Source organism: Ahaetulla prasina, chromosome 1 (genome assembly GCF_028640845.1).
Source record: "Ahaetulla prasina isolate Xishuangbanna chromosome 1, ASM2864084v1, whole genome shotgun sequence".
Classification (NCBI taxonomy): Eukaryota; Metazoa; Chordata; class Lepidosauria; order Squamata; family Colubridae; genus Ahaetulla; species Ahaetulla prasina.
In genome coordinates this window covers 238,780,404-238,795,041 of record NC_080539.1, presented here as the reverse complement: position 1 = coordinate 238,795,041, position 14,638 = coordinate 238,780,404, and the positions used below count along the sequence as shown (strand labels likewise).

Genomic DNA, 14,638 nt, shown 5'->3' with positions numbered 1-14,638 from the left:
CTCCGACATTGTTTTTTCTTAGCTTGTAAGAATATTCCAAGCCTAAGCCTTTTTTCAACCACTGTCCTCTGGACTACATTGAGAACATTTCTTAGGGTCAGTTTTCAATCACTTTAATTTTGAAAGAAACTAGTATTGTCGTTTTTGAGGTTGCTCTATTAACACATATACAAGAAAATTCAGACATACATTTCCCATAGGATTAATCAAGTCCCCTTTGAACTGAGATTTCTGTTTAGAAGGGCCATTCTGGATATGGATATCTATAAAATTTCCCTTATTAATCTAAATTGCCTTATACATTGTAAGCCGCCCTGAGTCTTCAGAGAAGGGCGGGGTATAAATGTAAACAAAAAAATAAAAAATAAAAAAAATCCTAGAGTCTAGACTGTAATTGTGAGAACATTTCCATATCACTAAGAGAGAAATATGGAGCATACTCTATGCACAAAATCTTGGCATACTAGACATTGCTTAAGGCCAGGTCACTATGTGTTATCCAATAATAAAAATTATTTCCCATATTTATGAAGTAGGAAGCAGATAATGTTGGATGGCCCAACATTCAGGATTCAACTTAACAGTATTATTAACAGCAGCTAAAATTTCAAGCCTTTGTCTAATTATTATTTTTAATACAATGTTACTTATTAGAAAGCACATCTTCACCTCTTCTCCTTCAACCTCTGGCCGAATGGCATCATCCAGCTGCAAGGGCAATCGCGGTTCAGCCAAACTGATTACATATATCTGAAAGAGACATGATGTATACATAGTTAATAAATGCACTACAGGAACTACAGTGTGATTTAGAGACCACACTTCAGATGCTCAGCATTTACAGCTGTTTGCAGTGTTCCATGATCACATGACCAAGTTTGATGACGTTTTTATAGAAAACCAGATTTACGAAGTGAACCAATGGTGTGGTTAATAACAGAGACATTCACTTAATAACCACAACCTTTTCTTAATGATTGCCACACCAATGGCTGTAAAATCAGGTGACCAACCCATTTTATGACTGTCATGAATTAGAACCATGATGACAGGTTTCATTACATCGTAACTTGAGGACCACTTGTATTTGGTTAATTTTCATATTCTAACAGAATTATTGAATAAAGATAGCACTTTTAAAATAAAATCCAAAAACTGTATTATAAAACATATTAACTTAACTTAATCACTTAAAAAATAATGGATCTGAAAGAACTGAACAATTTTGAAACTATAAAATCAGTTTCAGTTGTAGCAAAAACGAACACATCAATACTGCTGCAATTGAATGAAAGTGAAGGTCCTGAACAGAATTATAATCTGCCTGTTCTGTCCTGTTAAAATGTAAAGTATAAACATAAACTTATATACTAATAATATGAGAATCTTCTGGGGGAAGTATAAGAACAAAACAGCAAGGAAAAAAATAAAAGAAAAATAAGTTCATAATCTTAAGTGAGTAAATATTTAGGAACCTGCTTCAATAAGTGATTGATAAATAGCTCTTTCTTTTTCTCTAGACATATTCTTAGAACTGTCTTTTGTTCCAATGACAGATGATTGAATTTGTCCAGGAAAAAAAAGCAAAGATAAATTACAGTAATACAGAATTTTATTATGAGCTGGCAGAGTTGGCACGAAGCCGCTTCACCATCCCAAATTCAAGTGTTTAGTGCCTGACTATTCCCATCACGTCAGTCATTTTATGAACATGTAAGCCCGAACCTAGCCAGCAAATTTGCAAGTGTACTCATAATTCACCCCCAATATTGCAAAATTCCTAAAAGGTTCCCTACACTTCCCTTTTAATAGGGAAGGCAGTATTTGAAAAATCCCGGAGTCTGGACATCTCCCATTATTTCTACTACAGGAAAAACTATTACACTTTCTGAATTTGTTTAAAAGGCAGCTGGAATTTTAGTGGCTTGTAATGAGGGATGCACATTTTTATTTAGATTACATTATATATCTGTTCTGAACTAATCATATCTACAGAAAAACAGAGCCTGTGTATTTTGTCATTGTTAGAAATCAATTTAGAATAGGTAAAAACAAATCTTCATTGCTTTATGAAACTAAAATTACTTCTTGATTTCTATTTCAGTTGAATTTGCTGCATAAATGAGGAATTTTTTATTTTATTTACAAATGTAAACCAAAAGGACTGCAGTTAGGGAAGTTATCCCTCAAAATGGTAACCAGAAACAATGATGTCAAGGCACATTGTAATTTGCTGATAAAAATATTACCCTCTGAATGTGGAGTTCAACATCTTGCTGGGTGCAGCTGCCAATTTTATTTGGCACTTTTCTTATTACACCTTCAATGTCAACAATGCTCTCTTTGTTGATGCTGTTAATAAAAACAAAATCAGTAATTGTCTCAAAGATTCATTTCTGTTTGGAATAGTTATTTAATTATGCAGATAGCTATAGGTAGCTTCTGTCTTAAACATTTGTTTAACGATAGTGGAAAGTTATGACAACTTCGGGAACAGCAACTTATGCTATATCCTCAATGTTATGATTTTCTCACCACCCCTGTGGTCACATGATTGCAATTCAGACACTTGGTAACCAGCTGATATTTATCACGGTTGCAGCGTCTGGCAGCCACAATTGCGACCTTCCCATCTTCTGAGAAGCTAGAAGTCAACTGAGGAAGTTGAATTCATTTAATCCCTGCATGATTCACTTAACAACTGCAATAAAAATAAAACAGGTCCAGTCATGTGATAATTTGCTTAATGACCAAAATTCCAGTCTCAGTTCTGTTCATAATTTGAAGACTATCTACAAATAATTTTTAAAAGAAGCCACAGACATTTTTAGTGTAAAATAAGCAGGAATATTTAAAATTCTCCCTTAAGAATGAATATTTCTGTTAAATTATTTCTTACAATAAATTAGTAACAGAATTGGGTTAAAAATAACATCTGATCCGATCACTGTATCTTATTTCTGGGAAGCTTTAAACAGAAATATAGGTAGTCCTCACCGACTGCAATTGGGAGCAACAACTCCATAAATATAAAACTATTCTTATGATTTATGACATCAGTCCAGTTGTAGTCATTAAACAAATCACTGTGGTAGTTAAGCAGGTCATGTGACAAGGCAACTTGTGACTTCCCTATTGGTTTTGGTTATCAGAAGCCAGCTGTGAAGGCTGCAAATTGAGATCATGTAACCAGATTGCTATGACCGTCGTAAGTGCACGGTGCCTGCCAAATGCCTGAATTGTAACATGAAACATGCGGTTCTTCAATGGCTGCAAGCTTGAGGACTTGTTACAGGTAGAATTTGGAGTATTGTTCGATAATTCAAATCTCTAGGATAAAATAAATGTCCAAGGATGTTAATAAGTCATCCCTAAAAATGTGACATACAACAGTTCATTTAGTGATGGTTCAAAGTTACAACGGCACTGAAAAATGTGACTTATGACCGTTTTCATGTTTATGACCGTGGCAACGTCCCAGGGTCACATGATCAAAAATCAGATGCTTGGCAACTGACTCACATTTATGACTGCTGCATTGTCCTGGGTCATGTGATCGCCTTTTGCGACCTGGCAAGCAAAGTCAATGGGGAAATCAGATTCATTTAACAACTGTGTTACTAATTTAACAACTGCAGTGATTCACTTAACAACTGTGGCAAGAAAGGTCATAAAATGGGGCAAATTCACTTAAAAATGTCTTACTTGGCAACAAAAATTTTGGCCTCAATTGTGTTCATAAATCGAGAACTACCTGTAATCTGCTTGGGTGCATACACCATTTGCACTTGTAAACTGATAGATGGAAAAACCGCTTGTTTGTATAACTCTTAATTAAGCTAGTGTTTCCGAGGGGAAGTGATGTTGAAATGAGGCCGTAACAAAATGTCCTACGTTCAAAGAGCGTTCAGTTATAATTTTCAAATGAAAACTTCAGTTATCCAAATATTAGTCAAGACTTTCTATTTTAACCACAGGACTGCAGCTTGTTAAGATCTGTACAAACATCTTTCAGCAACAACTCTGGATTGCAAGATCAAACCCACAGTCCCCACTTAGTGGTGAATCACTTTCTATCAGTTTTCTCAAACACAGATTTTTCAATTTTTTTTTAAAAAAAATCCTTCACTTCTTTAGTTAGGAAACAAATACATTTAAAGTTGTTTTTAATTAACTAAACATAGTGTCTCTAGACCAGTGGACTACAGCCTGATTCAATGAAAAACAAATTTGTTTTTCTCAATACGCTTAATTTGGTATCCATCCTGAGAAACACGACACCTTCCTAGCTGTTTTGTGTGTGTGTGTGTGTGTGTGTTTATATTGCCTTAAGGCTAGTTTTTAACATAAAACACAGTATCCTATTTTCCCCCTCTTATCACTTACTGTTTCTGTAGCTTATTTTCTTACATTTTGTATGCAATTAATTATATGGATTATTTATAACTTTGAAATCTAGCATACTAGTGAACAGGTAAGCTTGGATTCATTTTAAGTATTATTGGTATTCAAAAAAGAGCCATTCAATGGCATTTCCCATACTTTTATAAGCCCTCATAAACCTGGTTCTCTTGAAACAGTTAAAAGTTTTGAATTTATCTCAGAGTATTTCTTGGCACTTTATTCAATTTCATCATCTGCAATCTGAAGTCTTTGATTTTGAAAATATTGTCAGTCATGAAGGTCCATGTTATTGTTTCATTTTTATAATAGTTGTATTAAACATCACAATTAAAAAAATCAAAAAGCTAAAAAAATTCAAAAAAGAAAAGAATAAAAAGAAAAAGTATGGAAATAAAAAGACAGCAAAGAAAGAAAAATAAGAATATAGTAAAGAAAATGTGTTATTATTATAAATGGGTTATTATTATTTTTGCCACCATTAAAGCAAAAAAGGGGAATTAAATATAGAATGGGTACTTTATCGCATAAAATGCAGAGGGACTTGGTAACTACCGGTATAGTTTTATATTGTATTTAATAACTGAAAGGTTATAACTTCAGACAAAGGTAGTGTCAGCGTTCCAAAAAAAATACCTCGCCAAGTAAAAACTCCGAAGCACGCATCTTTCAAAGTTCTTTTACTAGGATAGGTAAACTGGCACATCTGGGAAAATCAGAATCTGAGAGATCCGGGTTTTCCCTCAGTAAATCAAAACTCCCAAACCACCTCCTGATTCCTCTACCGATCACATGCTCCAATCGCCAACCATTTCATCTTGATACATCACTCCGACCACTCCTTCTCCAGATGCAGGACCAGCCTGACCTTGACCGGCAGGAAGAATGTTATTGTGTCTTAATGGGCCCCTCTACTAAATCCCCCCTCCTACTTTCCCACACATGAGAAAGTGGCAGCACAGAAGCTTCTGGCCTAGTATAGCTTCCAAAGCTGACAGGTAGATAATCTGATGGAATCTTTAGAAAGTCTCTTATGATTATGATCCCATGCCACTTAACATACTAACTGGGATTGATAGGATTTGAAATCCAAATGAATTAAAACTTAAAATGAGAATGAGCAATCATTTTTCTATCAAGGATGAAACCTGCTGACATTTGACTGTATAGGACAAGGGTGTCAAACTTGATTTCATTGAGGGCCACGTCGGGTTGTGCTTGACCTCAGAGGGGGAGTGACCAGGGCCAGCTTAACGTCACTTGTGTCAGGGGAGCCTGTGGCAGTCCGAGTGCTCTGCCAGGAAAAATGGGCTCCCAATCTCCGTTTTCGGCTGGGACAGCCTCCTGTCAGTGAAAATGGAACTCAGGAGGGCCGAGGCACCGTGGTTCAATCCACTGTTTCCAGGGAAGCCCTATGGGCCAAATCTAAGCACCCTGTGGGCTGAATCCGGCTCGCAGGCCTTGAGTTTGACACCCCTGGTATAGGAAGATGTATAGTAAGCAGCAAGTAGAGCCAGAACAAAAGTGATTAAATATCCCTTTCTTCCTCTCCCACCCCTTTTTCTATTTCTTCAAAAACAGTGTATACATTAAGGTGAAGATTGCTTTTGATACACATGTGAACAGATCAATTGTAAAGGTGATCATACATTTTGAAACTGTCATCATTATGTTAGAATACAGTATAAATATAAACTCAGATTTTGGTCCAAAATACCTACATTAATAAGCCCGAATAGTTAACCTACTGAGATGTACTAGTTTTTTTTCAAAGGGAATGTAAAATGAAATCCAGATTTGATAACAGAAGGATATTCCTGTCAATGGCTTTCTTATGTACAATTAGCAGAAAGGTTTAAAGTGGATAAAACATGTTATGTTTTTGAACAAAGGAAGACTGAGTTTGAAATAGAATTATGTAATAATGATGAATGTGTAAAATGTATAAACTTTTACTGAAATATCAAACAGAACAAATGAAAAAAATTATGATAAAATGGGCTAAGATCTTTTGCTATAATATACAGAAAGACCAGTTGGAAAATGCATGGCTGAAAGGACTGAAATATACTTTATGTTCCAGTCTTAAATATATTTTTATAAGATATGTTGATGGGATTTGTCACCAGAGAAATTGGTAGATAATGTATAAAGATACTTTGAATCATTGCTGGAAATGTGAACAGTATGAAGGGGCATTTTGTCATGTTTTATGGAAGTGTAAATATTTTGGATACAAATATGTGCATTGATTCAGAAAATTTTAATGATTAAAGTACAACTGAAACAAGAAACTTTTCTTTCTGGACTAATGGGCAAGCAATTAGGAAAAAATCATGGAACTTTTTTTTTATATATATGACAACTTTAGCAAAACTATTATATGTCTAAAATTGCAAAAGATCAATACCACCTACAACAGAAGAATGGTTAGTGAAGATGATTGAGATTGTGAAAATTAACCTCTTTGATTAAAGAAAAAACAATATCTATGTTTACAGATTATGGTATAATTTGTAATCAATATTTGCAATCAATATTTACATTAATTACAGTAGTGTGAATTTGGAAATTTGGATAATGATATTACCACTTTTTGTTAAACTGCCCAATACCTGAAAATATATGATACTTATTTTCCATCTAAATAAAATATGGTTCTTCCAAAATGTTAAATATTTACAACAGGTGAATTTTTTAAAAAAAAAATCCTCAGGGAAACTCTGCTAAATGAACATGTTAACGCCTCCTTTGGACCTGAGAATTATTCTTGTTGCATTAAATGTTGAGTTACAAACAATAATATTTACTATCATTTCTGGAGAACTGGCTCATTATCTTATAGCAGAGCTAGTAAAGAGAGTAATTCGTTGATGTTATCTCTATAAAATGTTCCCCTAAATCTCAACATTTTACCAGTCTGGGCAAGAATATTTCATGGTTAGTAACACAAATTTCATCTCATCAACAAGGAAGTTATGCTCTAGTGGTCTTCCTCTAAAAAGGCTGAATAGCAGATGACAATTATCTTTTTTCCCTACTTGGTATCTTTAATTATAGTTTAACAGGCTGAGAATGAGCAGTGGATGCATTTATTCTTCAATCCATTCTTTATTCTTTCCAATCCTATGTAGATTAAATTCAGTTCAATATTACAGTTAAAAAAAAAACCTGTACTGTAGTTTAATTCCAGATGTTAGGCAGCATGTTAACAATAGGAAATTATGATACGATTACAAATGTGATTCAAGATCTTAGTAAACCAACTTTAAACTATTTTCCATCTTCAGTCAGGGAACTAGAGTAGAACACTAAAGCCAGATAAAGAAAAATATGTGAGAAGATTGAGTGGGCTAGCTAACATTCATTTTCAGATATCCTTTATAATAAATTGGGAATACTGTGCATATTTCAGTCTATTCTATTTTCAAAGCATCTTCCTTTTGGTTTTAGATAAAACTAACTAGTTTTACCATTAATAACTGTGTATTTGTAGGCTTGGGAAGACAAAGGGATCATGAAATTCTCTGTCCAGATTTACAGTGAATTAGCTTCTGACCAGAAACATTATTTTAATTAGGAGTATTTTCTAATGCTCCTGAGGTATGAAACAATTAAAATGGCCAACTGAAACAAATCTAAATTAAGTCTTGTAAAATAAGTATTTTGAAAGGCTGAATTCTAGGACAATACAGTAATGAAATGAAATGTAAAAAAAAGTGAGTTTTCAGTTGCATACAACAATGAGAAATCATCTGGTCTATAAAAAAGGGAATAAAAAAGTAATTTTACTCACCTAAAATTAAAGTGAGTAAATAAAGACACCATGTTGATCTTGACCTTGGAGTCCTAGTGGACTATCAGTTAAATATTAGCTGGAAGTGTGTGGCAGCAGTAAAAAAAAAAGCGAATATAATCCTTGGTTGTATAAACAGAGGCATAGAATCAAAATCACGTGAAGGATTAGTACCGCTTTATAAAGCCTTAATAAGGCCACACCTTGAATATTGCATCCATTTTGGTCACCCATTACAAAAAAGATGTTGAGACTTTGGAGAAAGTGCAAAGAAGAGGAACTAAGATGATTAAAGGCCTGGAGACTAAAACATATTAAGAATGGTTGCAGGATTTGGGTTTGGCTAGTCTAGAGAAAAGGAGGACTAGGGATAACATGATAGCAGTATTCCAGTATTTGAGAGGTTGCCACAAAGACGAGGGGGTCAACTTGTTTACCAAAGTACCTGTAAGCAGGACAGGAAACAATGGATGGAAACTAATCAAGGTGAGAAACAACCTGGAATTAGGGAGAAACTTCCTAATAGTGAGGATAATTAACCAGTGGAACAGCTTGCCAGCAGAAGTTGTAGGATGTTTTAAAGAAAAGACTGGACAGTCACTTGCCTGAAGCGGTACTATAGGGTATCCCACTTGAGCAAGGGGCTGGACTATAAGACCTCCAAGATCCCTTATAGCTCTATTGTGATTGATTGACCACCTCATACATGATTTACATGTGAGATAGTAAGGATGGCAATCTTAATCTGGTCTCCCTATTACATAGCCCCCCCCCCAAAAAAAAACAACGGTTAAAGCTGTGAGGTATCTCCTGCAATCAATGTGTTCTTGCATAAAAAAAGCAAGATGAACATTTATACAGAAACAAATATATACAGTTTAAACAACTCCATACCCTTTTTCTTTGAACTTCAGACATAACAGCTTCACTCTATTGATTTTTTACTGCTATTAAATCTGCAAAATGCTTTCAGTTTAAGAAACCGTTTCTTATAACGAGTATGCAGTAGAAACCAATTATCCAGAATTTGCATAGTGTGTGAAAGCCAAAATAATATCAGCTCAGTGCAACTGTGCCAATAGTTACCCCCAAAGTTATGAAAGTTCTCGGTTATATGCTAATGCTAAGAAACAGCAACTATTATTTAGTTGGCTAAGGAAACATTGTAGAAAAATGGACACAGCGGCATAACTTCCAAAACTCTTCTTTCCTTATTATAGGAACCTCTCTCTTATAAGCTGTTCAAAGCAGGTTTCTTGAAAAGGCTTGAAAAGCCAGACTCATTAATTCAACACCAGGTTGTTCATTTGCGTGTTTGTCCGTGCATGCGTGTATTAATAAGTCTTCAAAAAGAAGCTAACAACATTTTAACATTTTTTAAAATTTTATTCTCTCCCAGTTTATGGAAAACTAATCAAAACTAAAATTAAGAAGCAGCCATAAGTTCTATAAAACATCATAGAACAGAACTTCTTTGTGGCTCTCACAATACAGATTTTTTTTTTTTGCCTAGGTTGCTTCTTTTGAATTTTTTTTCCTGCTTACCCAATAGAGCAGCAGGGGCCAGTGTTTAAAAACAGAAGGAGAATTTAAAAAAGATGTTAATCACCAGACATGCTACTATGGTAAAGAATGGAAGAATTTCTTTTATCTATAGCTATGCGTCCTGTACTTTAAATCTTTTATCCTTAACACTGGTCACCGAGGGATTACTTGTATTCCCCCCCCCCCTCAAAATACTGGCATGCAGGTAAACTCTGCACATGCTCTGAGAGATGCTGGTATGGAACTTCAATGCGTATTTGATATTGAAAAGATTCTATGTTAATCTGGGTACATTTGTTGAACTTTGGAATGTGTGTGCATTTTTCATATGTTCTTATCTTACTGTTTTAAAATTATTAGTGTAATTAAAAAGCATGTGGGCTGTGTATGAGTGCCTTTGAGTCACTCCTGACCCTTGGCAACTTCTTGGAGAAGTGCATGAACTGCACCCCCCCAAGCTAGCAGTCATCCCTGTGAGTAAAGTAAAACATTAGAACTGAACAATGTTGTTGTTTGAGTTGGGCTTGTGATTGGCAAATAGGTTGCAATACAAAGTTCATCAAATATGTTGTTTAGACTTCCTAACTAAGTCAGGTATTAACAGCTTCACCAAAAAAAGTCCCATATATATGTGTGTGTGTGTATGTGTGTGTGTGCGCACACACACACCTCAAAACATTAAGAAAATGTCATAAGGGATATGTGTTCATTGAAAGGAATGTAAAAGAGACGAGCTGTTCTCTTTGTTTTATAACCTGTGGGCTGCGCAACCCAGATTTACTTAATCTAAAAACACTTCTGTTTTTTTCTCCCTTTTGAGGGGGGAAATAGAGAAATGTTTTGGAAACAGATTCTTACTTAAGAAAACTTCAGTGGGTGAGAACAGAATAAGTTTTGTTGTTGTTATTTCCGACTGAAAATTATTCTGAGTTTCAAGAATGTTTTAAAAACCACCAACCCCCAGATAAATTTTCTGTAGTCTGACTTGAAGGTAGACCCTTGCACACTACTTTTTCTTGAAGATGTAGAGTGAAAAGCAAGGGGGTTACAGCTAGTGTCTAATTCCTTCTGTTTTCTATAACCAAAGCACTTAAAACAGTTCAGATTTTATACCAGCAGAATACAGAATGCTCAAGTTGAATTTTATTCCGTTACAGCTCCAAACAAACAGGATTTTACGCAGCTACATTGGCTCCAACTTATATTCTGTTGTCTCAGACAGCTAACTTGAACAAACCAGAGTAAAGCATGATAGAAGACATGCTCTTGTTTAGTTACTAAATCTGGCAAAACTAACTTACTGCTTACTTTCTTACTCATCCAGAGGGTACTCTCCAGGAAAGATGACATGTTAACTCATTATTCAAACCTGGTTGTTAACTCATAACCTTCAGTAAGACTCTCTCCCTCACTTTTCTGACTATCGCCATTTAAAGTTAGTACCTTGACTAACCCTCCAGATTACCGGTATCTAGCTGCCCACTGCTCATATATGTATGATCAGAGGTGAGGAAAAAATGGTGCTCCTCAGATACCAACTCATGATTATCATGTTTTAGAGTAAATCATTGGTCACATTACTTGGCTGATATACAGTGTAGGACTTGAATGATGCATCCTGAATGAAGACTGATAGATCATCTGAGTGATCCATACTGAAATTCTCCAGTCATGCTAGTACCTAAAGAATGCACCCTAGAGTCTCTGTAGCCATAATATAACTTGACTTAATATAGCAGCAATGGCAACGGGTGGTTCAGAGAACTGGTAGCAAAAATCCCTGCCCCCTCCACCCATGCCCACCCAATGCCCGGTTGGCCGCTTCCTGCTTCTTTTAAAAAAAGCTTTTAAAAGGTAAAAAATAAAGGCTCTGAAAATCACAGCCGAGCCGCGCGATTGTCAGTGTTTTTTTTTTACTTTTAAAAACATTTTTACAACCTATTCAGTCAAATAGGTTGTAAAAAATGCTTTTAAAAGTAAAAAAAAAAAAGATCGCGTGCCACAGCTGATCACACACACACACCCGCGCTGTTCTACTTACCCCATGCCTCCTTTTGGTGTGCACTGCATGCATACACCTTGCATTTGGTGTCTCGTATGCACTGCACATGAGTGCAGCCAGCGAACCAGTAGTAAACCGGTTCAGATTTCACCACTGAAATCTCTTATAAATGTCCATTTGATTGAGTAATGGGTTCGCGTATCATTATCCAAAGAAAAAACACTTTACTTAAATTTTAGGTAATTTATCCAGGTTTGGAAGAAATACTATTATTATAAACACTACATAGAGCACATACTGCATTTGTGGGAGAGAGAGCCTTGTCCCAAATTCAACAGACTGAGACCAGCTCTGCTCTTTGAGGAGCCAATGGTGCTGAATTAGGAGCTAGTGAATGGATTAGCTCCTTGGAATTCCTCTCCAAATTAAGGAGAGAACAAGGATCACCCATGTTTGGCTCTATACAGAAACTCCCTACAAAGAGATTGTGAAACAGCTTTCATGAAACAGTCTTCATCAGCTGGTTTGAGAGGTCTGGAGACTGGGGGAACCGTGCCTAAGCCACAGTTTGTCACTTTTCAGAGAGGTAGTAGGTTTGCCTATTTTCTCTCTTAACTACTTTCGGAAGCTGCATATTATATGTTTCTTTGGAGTTAAGAACCTTCAGAAAGGCAAGTGTATTGCATCACTGGGAAAAACCTCCTTCTATCCTGGATGAAAGAAACTCCAATGCAAAAAGAGGAATAGAATGTGGATCTTGAAAAGTTAAAGGGATAGTTGCCCTTGAAAGAATATTTCCAGCAGTGTTTAAACATTTATAAAATAATATGTAGTAGAGTAGATGATACAGGAGAATAATTGAGGCAGATTTGAATGTGGATTTGGAGTTTTTTTTTTTAAAAAACGCTGCTTCAAAAGTGATATGGTGAAATATGCTGGGGATCTGAAAATGGATTTTAAAATGTTTGGTGTATAAGAGATATGGAAAACAATGCCAAAACCGTTTTACAAATGAAACAGTTGATGCCTTCATAATTAAAGGGCACATACAAATAATAAATCAGAAGAGTAAGATGGAAAGCCTTCTTATCTGGATTTACAAACGGAATGTGTGAAACCAAGGAGAGGAGAGGAAGAGAAACTTCTGCAGCTGTTCTTGAAAGAAGACAAAGAGAAAATGTTAAGGAATCAATGTGGGACACTATTTGATGGGACAAAAGATGAAACATTTTTTAAAATATAAAAGTTATAAAATAAATCTGCTTGATCAGGATTAAATATATAAATATATATATTTATATATATATTAAATATATATATATATATATATATATATATATATATAAATATATATATTTATATATATATTAAATATATATATTTCTGATTATTTATAATGGGGTTTCAGCTAGACCAGGACTGAATCATAAGGAAGCTATTTTTTTAAACTGAAGTACAAGACAAGATACTAAGTTATCCAGGTTGTTTATACTTGCCTGGAGGAAGGGGGGAGTCATCTTGTATTTATTTTTTTCCTTTTTTCATATCTCTTTTCACTTTTAGTTTTTATCTCTTCTTTAATTCGGTTTAGATTTTGATCTTTGTATTTGTAAACCTTAATAAAATTATTGTAAAAAAAACAAATTCTCAATGTTTCCCAAGGCAGTATGAATTACTTCTCATACTGGGCTAATAAAACAGGGAACTGATCCAACATTTTACGTCTTCATAAAGAAGACATAGAGCTTTTAGCTCTAGACAAAAAAAAATGGGAAGAAAGCAGATAAGACTATATTTGTAAACAGGGTACTGGTTGCAATTGTGTTGTAACCATAACCTTTCTTCTACTAAATATTATTAAGCAAGATTCTTGTCCTATGAATTAACTGTTGCCTGTTTAGACTGCAAGGAAAGAAATCTGAAAAGCTGGTAAATGCTTGGGATCATTCAGCTTTCATTACATTATTATATTAAATACTTGACACCCCACACGTTATTCCATAAGAACTCTATGCGGAACTTTTATTTTGTGCACAACCGTGAACAATAGTTGAAAAAACCCTGCCTGACACAATACTTTCAAAATTGTGGGAACAGTATCTAAATAATGTGGAGGACATCAGATTGGGGAATACTTAAACAGATTGGGTCTAGTGAAGCCTTATGTCAGAACATCTCAGAAAGGAAAAGTAATAATCTCCATCAATTTGAATTGCTAGATCTGTTGGAATTTCTTTTTCAGAAAGTACGAATCTCATCATCTTCTTTTCTTGACCATCAGAACTATTTACACTTGTGATATTTCTATAAGTTAGAGCACAGACAGACACCTACCTCTGGTGACTGTAAATGGCAAACTGGATGGGGTCTCTACTGGCTTTTTTTTATTTATTTGCATTTATATCCCGCCCTTCTCTGAAGACTCAGGGCAGCTTACACTATGTTAGCAATAGTCTTCATCCTATTTATATACAAAGTCAACTTATTGCCCCCAACAATCTGGGTCCTCATTTTACCTACCTTATAAAGGATGGAAGGCTGAGTCAACCTTGGGTCTGGTGGGATTTGAACCTGCAGTAATTGCAAGCAGCTGTGTTAATAACAGACTGTCTTAGCAGTCTGAGCCACCAGAGGCCCTGTGATATGCAATGTTAGATTTAACATTGCAATTTGCAATGTTAGATTTAACATTTCTGCTTACTTCAGTTCAGTTCAGAAGGGGCTTTTTAAAAAATATCAAGTCAAGTTTAGGCTTACATTATAATTTTGAATAGTATAAAAAAATTGGGACAGGGCTAGAAAAAAAAGTGGGGCTCCTGTTCTGAGATTTCAATTTACTAAAACTTGGATTATCACGAGAGTTCATTCTTTTACTGACAAAAGAAAGGAAAACA

At 35.0% G+C, this 14,638-nt stretch overlaps 1 protein-coding gene across 1 annotated transcript in view; it reads right to left on the bottom strand.

Moving 5' to 3' along the window:
* Positions 1-14,638, bottom strand: part of DARS1 (aspartyl-tRNA synthetase 1) — a 59,319-nt gene that overhangs the window by 32,364 nt on the left and 12,317 nt on the right. Inside the window, exons 5-6 of the mRNA XM_058193851.1 lie at positions 2,250-2,352; positions 670-750 (exon numbers count right to left, since the gene is read on the bottom strand). Coding sequence (XP_058049834.1) covers positions 670-750; positions 2,250-2,352 — 184 coding nt within the window. The remainder of the gene's footprint in view (positions 1-669; positions 751-2,249; positions 2,353-14,638) is intronic.